The 13,715-nt window shown below is 39.5% G+C and overlaps 1 protein-coding gene across 11 annotated transcripts in view; it reads left to right on the top strand.

Moving 5' to 3' along the window:
* The window catches only part of LOC123876941 (protein unc-79 homolog), a 41,672-nt gene extending 35,882 nt beyond the window's left edge, over positions 1-5,790 (top strand). For all 11 annotated transcript variants that reach the window (XM_045923370.1, XM_045923378.1, XM_045923371.1 and 8 more), the window contains 8 exons: positions 213-425; positions 743-971; positions 1,565-1,737; positions 2,294-2,481; positions 2,895-3,036; positions 3,599-3,850; positions 4,474-4,596; positions 5,132-5,790. In XM_045923370.1, the coding sequence (XP_045779326.1) occupies positions 213-425; positions 743-971; positions 1,565-1,737; positions 2,294-2,481; positions 2,895-3,036; positions 3,599-3,850; positions 4,474-4,596; positions 5,132-5,332 (1,521 nt within the window). In that variant the 3' untranslated portion in view covers positions 5,333-5,790. The remainder of the gene's footprint in view (positions 1-212; positions 426-742; positions 972-1,564; positions 1,738-2,293; positions 2,482-2,894; positions 3,037-3,598; positions 3,851-4,473; positions 4,597-5,131) is intronic.
* Positions 5,791-13,715: the final 7,925 nt, after the last annotated feature.

Below are 13,715 nucleotides of genomic sequence, written 5' to 3'. Positions count from 1 at the left end.
CAAAAACAATCAGAAATAACTCTTTCAAAATCAATGATGTACTTTTATGTTTATAAGTTCATTTCTGAGGCTGAAATTCGAGAACATTATTAATGACGTAACATTATTGTTTCTGTGTCTTTTTGTAGAATCTTGGTCCCTTCAGACATCCGATAAGACTTCTATAGAGCCCACTTATAGTGGAATAAAAAGTCTAAATCTATAACCAACAGCAAATGGGCGTGATAGCGGGTAACATGGCGATGTATCTCGAATGCCTCGCCCCTGAAGCCCTCGGTCCCGTCAGTGCGTGCAGCGCTTTACTCGCTGCTCTGGACACATTGCTGCGAGCCGTGGCCTTGCAGCTGCCGCAACTGGACGATGCGCTGCCGTTGCTGAGGGTCTGTGCTGCGGCATTGCGAGTTCCTGCTGCTACTCACCACAAGGTATTTATAATTATTACTTTTGCTGACGGGAAAGGAGGACACGACAGACGGACAGAACGTTCGTGAGTCATGTCTGTCAAGAAAACTAAAATGAAAATTAAAATGTGTTCATGAACAAAATAATGTCAGTTTTCAAATTGAAAGTAAGATAACCATTCCAAAACAGATTTTTATTTATTTTATGCATAATAGTTTTTGATTTATCGTGCAAAATGTCGGAAAAAATACCCGAGTACGAAACCCTCGGTGCGCGAGTCTGACTCGCACTTGGTCGGTTTTATTCAGTAAACTCATATATTCAATCTGTTTGGTTACAGAGCTTACTAGAGCCGATGTCAAAGATCGTGAGCTACACAGTACAGAATTGCGCCGTCCGTCTGATCGCGCTGAGCGAGGTGGGCGCGGGCTGCGTGCGCGCCTTCGCGCGCGACCGCGACAAGCTGCTGATCTGCCGCGTGTTGGTCTACGAGTTATTACATGCCCTGAGAACCAAGACCACGGTCCCTGATGATAACCTGTTTGTGCTGCTACAGTTTGTACTGCAGGGTGAGTTTCTCAATCTTCTATCGCTAAGGTTTGGAACACCCTTTCGGCGTTCGTGTCTCCTGCCACGTATAACTTGGCACCTTCAAGACGACTGAATATGCATCTTCCAGGCAAGCGCGCTCCGACTTAGACCTCTCATTGCTTTCTTTAAAGTATGATTGTGATCAGTTTTGTGCCTCTCGGGTCTGTAAGAGGTAAACATAATGGTAAACAATAAAATGAGTGTTTGCTGAGAATTTATAATCACTTTTTCCGCTGGTTTGGCCAGCTCTCCCCCCGTTGCGTGGCCTCCCTAATGATGAAATCTATAGACCGCACTTTGACTTTGCTTAGACTTATGTTTCAGTTAAAATGAGACTATGACAGCGGTATAACACTGTCTCGTTTTAACAGTGACTTAAGTCTGAGCAAATTTAAAGTGCTTTCTATAGATCTCAGCCTAAGTGTTAGACATCTGGTGACCTATGTTCAACATTGGACGACTATCGGTTGGAGACGACGGCCAAATTCTAGCTAAAACACAAGAGTGATAAAAATGACTGAGTACAATGTAAAACTAGTAATTTCAAGGGATTATGTTTGCCTTATTCTAGGTTATGGTTGCACATTGCTGCTGCCCCCGCAACTCAACACTGGAGAGTTATTGTCAGGTTGCGGAGGTCCCGAAGCGCGGGACCTGGGCAGCGGCCCCGTGGACTGCATGAGGCCACACCTGGCGGACATGATCGATTTGCTGCACGACCCCAATCTGCTGAATAAAATCAAGGTAAGTGAACTTTGCTATTTTTTTCTGAATTTTTAGTGAATTTGTGACTAAAGGTTGCTTACTCCTAGAATATTGCCTAAGACATTAGCTCGTTTTCTAAATTTCTTCATTGAGTTCTGTTGTGTAAATCAGAGGTTCCAATAGTTTCCGTTAGTTAAAGTACAAGTGTAACATATTTTGTAAAGAATGAGTGCAATTAAATGCGTCATAGTTTACTAGCAATGGATTTACTTTATAGCACAATCTTTTGTATTTAAAAAAAAATCAAGGGTTTAAGGGTTGAATTTGTTAGGAGTAGATATTTCCAAGTTGTGCACTTTTTACAATATAAAGAATGTGTAGACAAGGGTATACCTCTATGATAAAAACACACTGTGATGCAACTTACAGCTTACATTCTGATCGGTCGTAAAGTTTCATTCAACTAAAATAATACAAAAAATGTATAGATGTATATCTAAATTTGTGAAATAAATTTTCATTTCATTTCATTTCATTTCATTTCATTTCATTTCATTTCATGTAAAAATCCTAATGAAATGTAACATTTTTATAGGGTTCAGTCTCAAAATCAATCGTAAACCGGAATCTCATTTGCCTGAACGAAGACACTTTAGGAGCAATAGTAAAGGGAGGCATAGCTCAATACGTGGCAATGGAATTGGCACTGGAACAAAGTCGGGGCAAACAAGACAGGGGACCCACGCGACATATGATGCCCTGGCTCACTACCACTTTACCCGGGTACGTAAGAGAAGAAGTTCATTTACTGGATTGTAATACAATTATGTTGTTCTATTATTCTGTATCTATTTATTGGGGTTTCGTTCCTCAAAAGGAAAAACGAAACCCTCATAGGATCACTTTATTGTCTGTCTGTCTGTTTGTCAGTCTGTCCGTCCGTCCTTCCGTCCATCTGTAGGTCTGTCAAGAAAACCTATAAGTTCCTTCCCGTTGACCTAGAATTTGGCAGGCAGGTCTTATAGCACAAGTAAAGAAAATATCCGAAAACCGTGAATTTGTGGTTACATCACAAAATAAAATTAAAAAAGGAAAAACCCGAGTACAGAACCCTCGGTGTGCGAGTCTGACTCTTACTTGGCCGGGGGTTTCGTCTTCGAAGAATTTTTTCATATTATTCCAACTTTAAATTTTAGGTCTCGCGATGTGAGCGAGTGCGTGGGTCGAGTGAGGCTGGTGTCATGGGTGGTGTTGGGAGCCCTCAGCAACGCTCGCACACACCCTTTACAGCTCCCAGTTCCGTTAGATGCTACTTGTCATCTTACCGATCATATTCAGGTATAAAAAGTTTACGTAATGTCTCGGACATATTTAATCTATACTAATGTTAAAAAGAAAGTGTCTTGTCAGTCTATCTGTCTGGTAGCTATTCATGGCTTATTCGTTTAAGCGATTTTGACTCTTGGTACACAGATAGCTTGTTTTCTGAGGGCAGACATAACAACTTTCGATCTCGAAAAGTCAAAGACTTCCCACGGGATTTTTAAAAACTTAAATCCTCATGAACAAACTAGCAAAGACTTAGAGTTATTTGCCTTATCTTGTAGTTTTAGTGATTTACTATTTTTTCAAACCCGCCTTGTATAGCGTGCACAAACTAACACAAAGTAACTCGGGTCAATGTTTATTGTGAGTGACCTATTTACGGAACGTTTGTTGACCTCTAGTGTCATTCAAATGTTTTATTTGTAATGTAAATTTATTGTGAATTTAAAAAAATGCAGGATTTTTGTAATTTGTTTTTCGTAGTAGCTTACCAGTAATCATCAGTACTATCACCAGTCTTCGTTTTTGCTAGCGTTCCGGTTACATCCTGTATTGTATATATTTTTAATTCCAGACAATAATGTCGTCATACGTGGAGCAAGCCCAAGACACGCAGAGTAAGTCCGCAAACGCAAGTGGCGGACAACGCATGAGTGCGTTGTGCGGCGCGTTCCTGCTCTGCCAACTGTGGACGTTGTACGTGTGGCGCTGCGGCGCGTGCGCGGCGCCCGCCTCCGAGCCGCAACACGCCGCGCACGCGCTGCTGCTGCACTTCTGGTGCAAGCTCGTGCCCACGCTGACGCAGCTGACGCATGCCAACAAGCTGGTAAGTATTGCCTTGTGGTCCGTACCTTATACAGGTGTAACCAGAACGCTAGCAAAAACTTAGCGTTATTATTATACTACCTTAACACAATCCAATGCCAATAACCATTTGCCTTATCTTGTAGTTTTAGTGATTTAGTATTTTACAAACCCGCATTGTATAGCGTCCAAAACTCGGGTCAATGCCCCACCTACGACGCGGCATTGACTTCGAGTGACCTATTTATGGAAAGTTCGTTGACCTCTAGCGTCAATCAGATGTTTAATTTGCAATATATTGTGAACTTTAAAAAATAATAATAAAAAATAAAAGATAGGGTGAAAAAAATTCGTAGTTTTCTATTGTATCTTATCAGTAATCGTCAGTACTATCACCTGTCTTCGTTTTTGCTAGCGTTCTGGTTACACTCTGTAGATGGAAATGTCACTATTTGTTGGCCATCATACGTTAGGCAGTTAGTCAACGCTAATTGTATTGTCTTTAGTTTTGTTGGTCCACTTTGGGCACGCCTGCATCGAACTGCTTAATCTCGTTCAAGAAATCCGACCTCTATCAAATATTGAAGCAGCCTTATTCGTTTTACAGACAAGTGAAAGTATACAATATACATACTTTATTTCCAGTTGGCTGAAACAGTGAACTTACATTTCCTGAGTCTACTGGAGTCGCTCCTGGAGTGCAACTCCACGGTGCTCAACAAACTGCTGCCCCTCTGGACACCTATCCTGCACTCGCCACTCTTCAATGTAAGTCATTTTTAGGGTTCCCTACCCCAAAAAGTAAAACGGAACCCTTATAGGATTACTTTGTCGTCTGTCGTGTCTGTCAAGAAAACCTATAGGGTACTTCCCGTTGACCTAGAATCATGAAATTAGGAGATAGGTAGGTAGGTCTTATAGCACAAGTAAAGAAAAAAATCCGAGAACCGTGAATTTATGGTTACCTACATCACAAAAAAAAAATTAAAATGTGTTTCAATTTTCAAAGTAAGATAACTATACTAAAGGGGGTATCATATGAAAGGGCTTTACCTGTACATTCTAAAACAGATTTTCATGCATTAAAGTTTTTGATTTACTGTGCAAAATGTCGGAAAAAATTCCTGATTACCTCGGTGCGCGAGTCTGACTTGCATTTGTCCGGTTTTTATTCTCGTACCCTCAAAACAAAAACTTATAACAATCTCCTTAAACTTTTCACGACAGGCTCGTATGATCCCATTTTATAAATTGATCGAATGGCTATTATGATGTTTTTTTTAATTACTTATTTCATTTCTAGATGCCACATCACGTGGCCGAGCGTCTTGAGGCTTGTCGCGAAATGAAGCCGGAAGTGGTGACCACGGCCACGTCGGCCACTAACGCGCCAGGTGGTGGCGCCACCAGCCTAGCGGCGACTAGGGAGCATCGCAGGCTGTACCGACTGCTCACCAAAATGGCGCAGTTGGAACTACAACCACACTCTTTTTACTTTATATAATACCGATTAAAACAAAAGATCTTGAAACTGAACAGTTGAATGGCTTTGATCATAGATGTCGCTGTACAGTAATGAGTCGCGCGTACTCTTATTCTCAAAAGAATTTACTGATGTGAAAGTTTTTAACAACGTGTAATGTTATTTATTTTATACAAGCTGTAGTCTACGACTTCGTCTGCGCGGAATTGAGTTTTTTTGTATTTTCTGTTTCTCCATGGGAGGATATACTAATGTTATGCTAGATTTCGTCAAGGCCGATCTAGTGCTTAAACAGTGAAACCTTAGTTGACCCGACTGTACTAGATCTCATATTCAATTCCCGGTTTTGGGTAATTGGATTTATCTAGAATTTAAGCCTGAAATACATAAAATGTAGAATACCTGTTTGTGCCAAAGACTTTGACTATTAGGTGTAATAAGATTTTATTATTTAATAACTAAGTATTAAGTAAGTATATCTATAGATGTTAAGCTAAATGTTAATTTAATTTATTTATAAATGTTTTATGGATGTTAAATAATATAAATACAGAAGGTATGAAATGAATCGTTGTTTTATTACTTCAATTTCAACGTCATTTAGATTCAAAAATATTTCCCTTAGGGCATGCGTGGGCGAGGGGACAGTCAGGACTTTTTGTCCATAAAAATAGACCGAATAACGCTCTCGAGGGACTCAAAGTACGTGGCCGGCCTTATTTAGTGTGGGTTTTCTGCGAAATCGCGCTCTATCTCAGGCTGCATGACCACTTGCCAGCAGGTCTGATTGCAGCCTAGTGCTAGTCTAAAATAAATAAAAATGTTCACTAACATCAGAGATTTCAAGATTGCCCATATTATAGCAGACAATTAAGCCGATATTCTTCTCGATTACAATAAAACAAAACCATCGTCAAGTAATGTACCAAGTCACGACTTCGATTGTCATGTAGAGTTTCACAGACAGACGGACAGACGTGAGTTGATCGTGCGTGTACAGTTTAATTACTGTATTATAATTATAATTACACATTATTATGACTTTCGTTGAGTAATAACCCAACGTAATGTTTGCCTCAATAGGTTTCGCACGGGGTCGGAGCGGCACGCGACTCCGAACTTCACTAAAAACCTTTTCCTTACTTACTACTATGAATGAATGAATTAATGAATATACTTTTACTGTACACCACAAAATTAATAATGAAAAAACACATAGGTACAAAGCAAAACAAAATATAGGCGTTAGGCAGGGCGTACAATTTGGCGGCCTTATCGCTACATTGCGATCTCTTCCAACCAACCAAAATGTTGTAAAGGACTTAGCTATGGATATTAGAGGTACCTTTGCTAAAAACAGTAATGTAACTTACCTTTCAGATACAAGTTTGCCTTTGACTACAATCTCACCTGGTAGTAAGTGATGATGCAGTCTAAGAAGCGGGCTAACTAAGAAGGGGTACTTATGGCAGTTTTTATTAAACCCATACCCCTTTGGTTTCTACACGGCATCGTACCGGAAGACTATCGCTTTGCGGCATGGCTTTGCCGGTAGGATGGTAACTAGCCACGGCCGAAGCCTCCCACTAGACAGACCAGAGAAAATTTAGAAATTACTAAATCCCAAATGGATAAAAATAATGGATATGAAGTTTCGCACACATACTTACCCGTGTAATTTTACTCAGTGGTAGATCGCCTATGTAAACATCTTTTAATAATTTTTGTACGATGTCTAGTCCAATCTACCGTACGCAGATTACCGTTATTATTTCCCTAATTTTGTTAACACCGAATGAAATAATTACTTCACCCAGTGACCCACATGGTGTAATTGGGCGTGCCTCGCTGCCTCACAATGGCCACAATGCCGCCAACAATTCGCGCGCAATCGCGTCAAACGCGTTCATTAGCCGCCTTTGTGTGCGCGCTGCGCGTGCGCAATCCAAAATTATTTTTCACACTGCAAAAAAATTTTAAGGTGCGTTTTTGTTGACGATGGAAGTTAGACAGAAAATTACACGTGCGAGTTTTTTCAACGTTAAACCATCTGATTTTGGAAAAAAATTGACGGAAATCCCGTCTTGTGGAGTCCACGGGTGACCGGAAATCTGGCAATTACCTTGGTCAGCATATTAGTCTGGCCATTCAACGAGGTAACGCAGCCAGTGTTCTGGGCACCCTGCCTCGTTACAGTGATTTGGATGATATTTTTGTTTTATAATTTTTATATTTAAGTATTTTTAACATTTGTGAAAATCTGTATTATTAATTTCTGAATAAAAACTTCAATTTAATACAAAAAAAGGAAAAAATACGTATGCTCTCGTACTTACCATTTTTTTCAAATACGAGTAAGCATATCGAGACTGTGTGTTAGATGGCGTAGACTACTAGGAGGCGTTGGTATTACATTATCTGATAGCTTTAAGCTGAGTAGCTTTAAGCTGGAAAGTAATGTTTCTTAAATAATCTATTATTGCAGACTCAGATCCATCAAAGTTAAACTGAAGTTTGGTATTCTTTTGCCATTTACATAGGTTCGTTTTAAGGAAAGAATAACGCAGTACCTAAAAATAGTGTCTATTAAACTATTATTAACCTAATCTACCATGGAAATTCCAGATTTTCAATTCTCCAAATTCTCCGTGTTTTAAGATCTTTTTGTCGTCCGTTTCCAGTCAATTCCACCCACTCACTGTGCTCATTAAACGCTCCCTTAAATCTAAAAGCTCTATGATTATTTTTAATAGCATAAAGTTGTTAATTTTGATTGTAGCTATTTAGTAAATTGGTAGGTAAAGATTTTAAATTGTGTGACTGGCCCAATGGCGGTCCCTTGATAGCCACTGTTATTACGTTTGATGTTTCTCTTGACTAAGTATGGAGCAATAAGTCACTTTCACAAAATACTGAAGTACTTGTATAGTTTAATAAAGATAGGTTCGTACGTAGTCGAAACTCCACGGATACGAACGACGCTATTTGCCTCCTCGTTTCTGACACGACTCTTATCCTGAAAATATCAGCATTCTAGCGACAGACTTTACAGGTTTGCTTCCCCCATACGAAGGAATGGAGGGGGAAATTTCCAATTTCTTAATTTTCCTGTTGTTTGTATGCAATTTACCCTTATTAAGTACCTTAGAGGTTTTGATGAACATCAGTGAGGGACGAAATCGATGTATTTTAGATATCAATAAATCTGTAACAATAAAAGCTAGATAATTGATACTAGGTCCATTTAATAAATTTGCTGAGGACATCTTATACTGAAAATTTCAGCATTCTAACGTCATCCAGACCAAAGCTATGACGGTTCGAAAATACGACGAAACGCTTCGAGAAAAGGTACATAGTGGCTCGACCGCCGTTTTGCTCGTTTAGGGTTTAGAAAATATAAAAGTCTCACTTTATACGGAAGTATAAAATTTTACGGCTGTACTCACGTATTTAGTCGATGTAAGCCTACACTTTGAAAGTTTTTTACACCTTTGTTACCTGTTATCTCCCAAAGCCACCATGATGCAAACTTCACAGTCGCTGATCGTTCTTCCCTATGTTGGAGACAATACGCAGAGAATCTTTCAGGTTTATATTCCAAAATAGCGAAGGTCTATAGGATTTTTTCCCTTATGTGTGCTATAAGACCTAGGTACCTACTTGCCAAATTTCATGATTCTAGGTCAACGGGAAGAAAACCTATAGGTTTTCTTGACAAACACGACAGAAAGACAGACAATGAAGTGATCCTTTAAGGGTTCCTTTTTCCTTTTGAGGTACGGAACCCTCAGACGGAAAAATGTTCAACACCGAGAGTTTCCTGACTCTAGTTCACTCTGTCACAAGTACGTAGATACGAGTAGGTAATTAGGCCGATGTTAACTAAAACTTGATGTAGTAACCACGGTCAAGAGGTCGGACGTCGTGAATGCGGGGCGAGTGCTTTTATTCGTCTTTTTGTTGCAATGACACATTATTAGATCGGCTTCAATGGCGAATAAAGCACTATGAGCGAATGCGTCTTTCGATAGATCAGTACATGTCGATATCAAAGACTAATGACATATATTGTAAATGGCCTGTCGAACGTGTGTGTAACAGCTGCCATTCTTATATTCAGTAGGTAGGTTTTTTAGGGTTCCGTACCTCGTAAATGTCACGTAAAAATTTTTCAAAAAATTATAATATGTGAGCCTACTTACTCTTAAAAATTAACAGCTCTTATTCAAATATTTTCTTCATCGTGAACTTAATTATACGTAGGTAAGTATGGTTACAGAACTCAACAAAACAGTAGAAAAACACGCGTCATTTGTCATCTTAACAAGTCAGAAGTAATTAACTTTGATATGGGAAAATGAAGATACTGTATTGTGCTACGAGTATTTCAACGCTGTTAAAGCGCTTCCTTACCGTTTTAATACTAGAATTTATTGTGACTATGTTGTCGCCTAACTATAAAGGGAAGCTTATAATATGGAAGTTGTCGTTATAACATTGCTGCAATTGCGACAGTTGCAAAGTGGGGGTCTCTTATTCGGCAAATAAGGGATTCGATCGATTATGTGTCTTTAAGCAATTAAAAGTTTTAACGCTGAAGGAAAACATCGTGAGGAAACCTGCATGCATGAGAGTTCTCCATAATATTTTCAAAAGTGTGTGAAGTCTGCCAATCTGCACTTGTCTAGCGTTGTAGTAATACTACCTACTGGTAGCACGTAGGCTACTGGTGATACGTGATGGATTAAGAGAAGGATTTGGTCTTCTAAATCCTTCTCATTCTGAGAGGAGACCCGTGACAAGTGAACCGGCAATGGGTTGCTGATGATGATGATACTAGCTAGCAGCAAGTTACCCAGGGTTTACCCAGTGTAGAGTCCGGTAAACAACTTGGCTCTGAAACAACGTAGTGGGAGAAAGTTGGAGAATCCGGGAAGCGAAAGTTGAGAAGCGGACTGAATTCTGGAAGGTCGGCGGTTCAAACCCGACCCGTTGCACTATTGTCGTACCCACTCCTGGCACAAGCTTCACGCTTAATTGGAGGGGAAAGGGGAGTATTATTAGCACGGCTAATATTCTTTTTAATGAAAAAAATCGCGTGCACTCGCGCCGACTAATCAACCAATCGCGTGCACCCGCCATTCGCTAGCCAATCGCGTCAATGCTCAAGATGTTTGCCGTGCACTTTAGTAGGACTTGCTGCCTGTGTTGCTGCTAGCTAGTATGATGAACTAGCTGATGCCCGCGACTTCGTCCGCGTGGATTTAGGTTTTCCGAAATCCCGTGGGAACTCTTTGATTTTCCGGGATAAAAAGTAGCCTATGTGCTAATCCAGTATCTATCTCCATTCTGAGTTTCAGCCAAATCCGTCCAGTGGTTTTTGTGTGAAGGAGTAACAAACATACACACACACACACACACACATACACACAAACTTTCGCCTTCATAATATTAGTGTGAAGTATGAAGAAATCCCTTCAATCGCTTGATTGTGCTCGGTAGCTATAATGTGGAGCGGCAGAGCCATTATGTGGGGATCAGCATAAAGCATAATCCGATCATGTTATATAACACCTGGTTTACTCATTATCGCGCTTGGCACGCTGCGTTTTACAATTATGTGAAGTATGTATTGTTATTGGTAAGGCCTTTTCACACTACATCTGTTTTCCGTACCGTCTAGGCGATTCTTAACTCTCATAAAAATCCGCATGCAATTAATATCGATTTAGATGCTCAAGATGTTACTAAAGTAGTATGCAGTGGCAACCTAATAAACCCGATCCTTTTACTTTTAAAATCAACGCTAATCGCGGCTGTAGATTCGAAGAACACACAATAATTATTTCATCACGAAATATAAGAACGAGCGAAGCGAGCGCGAATTTTTCTTTAATTTTACTGAAACGGGGGCCCCTTCTGGCCTGAGCCCGTGGTACTTGGCACGGCTTGCCAGCCTATTGTAACGCTACTGGTCTCTTGTAAAGAGTTGCACATACCATGGTCTTGCGGTGTGCCTGAATCCAGCTTAGGCGGAATTGGGAACTCACCGGACTATATGTTAAGAAAATCACCAGTATTGAAAGGGGTCACTACACGCAGGAAGACAGATAGGTCTACAGGGACCACTAAATTATATGGCGAATGTAACATGGATCCCAAAAGCACTATTAAGCACACTAATCATAATATGTGATCTATAACCCAGCCCAGCATCTCTGTAAATAAATTGTAGAGTTATTAAAAAGTATCTAACTTAGTTTTTGAAATCAACAACTGAATACGTACTACGAGGTATAATATTTTTTAAAACATTTGCCATTTCCTTTGTGTTTTTTTTTTAAATTTTATTAAGTCCTAAGTATTTAAAGTTACGGCATTGAAGGCATTCCCACAATATTGAAGCATCAAACTAACACCTTTTTACGTTCAAACGAGTTCATTTCTTCAAGTGAAGTTAGTATTTACGTTTAGTTTAAGATGGTCGCATATATGTTGTTATTCATACGCCCGCAATGGATTTGTACTGAAGCTATTTTTTTTTTAATCAAACTTCTTTACGCTCGGCTTGAGAGATTCCTTGACAATCTAAGATCTTTTTTCAGAAGAGAGGTGGAAGTAACGTTCATACACTACTTTTGCTGAAAATGGCTGCCAAACTGATCTCTTTGAGGCTGCTAACTATTATCCCGATGGTGCCATAGATTTAAAGTTCTGAGTAGTTTTTGTAGCAAGCTACATGAAATGATAAAACCTTTTATCCACTAATTGCTCTCTGGCTGCTCTGTCCAAATACTTGTTAAATGTTAATAGTCTCGCGTGTGCCCAATACTAAAAAATATCGAAGACTGACAATGGTTACATAGCGGTAGGTAATAGTCAGCATTTATCTACCCAAGAAAAGTGTAACAGTACGTTGCGGTTGGATGTGCGATATGGTTTTATGTGCGGCACGTACGGCGCTAACAAATGTGCGTTCATGTTTACAAAGGTACAGTTTGCACAGTGAAGCACGCGATGCGGTAGATTTGTGTCGAGATAGGCCGCACTGAACAATGCGGCGGCGACTATTGTGGCAGCTTTACGAAACTGCCACATTCACACATTGCTAATTCATTGATTTCATTCTAAAAGGAAATTATAACCTAAAAATGAAAAAGATGATAATGGATTCCTGCATCCTCCCAAGCCTAACTTACGCAAGCCAAACATGGGTATTCACTGAAAAAGTCAAAAATAAAATCCTGTCCTGCCAACACGCCATGGAAAGAAGCATATTGAAGCTGAGAAGAATACAAAAAACAAGAAACATAGACATCCGCAAGAAAACTCAGATAATAGATGCTCTTCAGTATGCCCTGGAACAAAAGTGGAAATGGGCAGGACATATATCAAGGTATAAAGACAAAAGGTGGACTTATTTAACAACAAAATGGCAGGGCCCTACAGGCAAAAGGAGTGTAGGAAGGCAGAGGAAAAAGTGGGAAGACGAAATTATAGGCGTCGCAGGAAGAAAATGGATGGAAACCGCAATCGACAGAGAGGCCTGGAAAAGGATGGGGGAGGCTTTTACCCGCAGGGGGCCGCACGCATAGTTAAAATATTGTAAAAAATAAGAATGTAATAGGTTAGGCTAAATTAGTGTGTGGAAAATAAAGCTATAATAATACTAATAATAATAATAATAATTCATTGATATAGGTGTAACTAATATTATGTTATACTTCAATAACTTTAAACTAAGTGACGAAATTTGTGATATATAATATGTTCATTCACTTAGCAGCAAGCGAATTTAGCTTAGCGATCAGAGCGGCGCGGCGAACCCAGAAAACGCAGGTTCGAATCCTTTGGTTCCGCGATTGTTGATACATATTTAAAAAACGGGCCATATAATATAGATGAATCAAAAACTGTTATGCTTAAACATAAATAAAAATCTGTTTTAGAATGTACAAGTAAAGCCCTTTCGTATGATATCCCACTTGGTATCTTACTTTGAAAATTAAAACACATTTCAATTTTTTTTTTCTATGATGTACCTAACCACAAATTCACGGTTTTCAGATTTATTCCTTTACTTGTGCTATAAGACTACTTGCCTTTCATGATTCTAGGAATCGGAAGTCAACAGGAAGTACCCTATAGATTTTTTTGACAGACAGACAACAAAGTGATCCTATAAGAGTTCCGTTTCTCCTTTTGAAGTACGGAACCCTAAAAATATTTAGAAATTTCCTTGAAGTGCAGCGAAAAACACTATATTAAAAATTATAAAAATACCTTATCCTTACTCTATGCTGTAGTAATGTATTCTACTACCTACCAAACCAAGAAGCCTCAAATAGCTCAATGATTACTGAGCGGACTGAAATCCGAAATGTCAGTGTTTCAAATCCCA

This window comes from Maniola jurtina, chromosome 22 (genome assembly GCF_905333055.1).
Source record: "Maniola jurtina chromosome 22, ilManJurt1.1, whole genome shotgun sequence".
In the NCBI taxonomy this organism is placed as follows: Eukaryota; Metazoa; Arthropoda; class Insecta; order Lepidoptera; family Nymphalidae; genus Maniola; species Maniola jurtina.
Note: the sequence above shows the minus strand (reverse complement) of the source record. Positions and strands in the feature narration are given on the sequence as shown.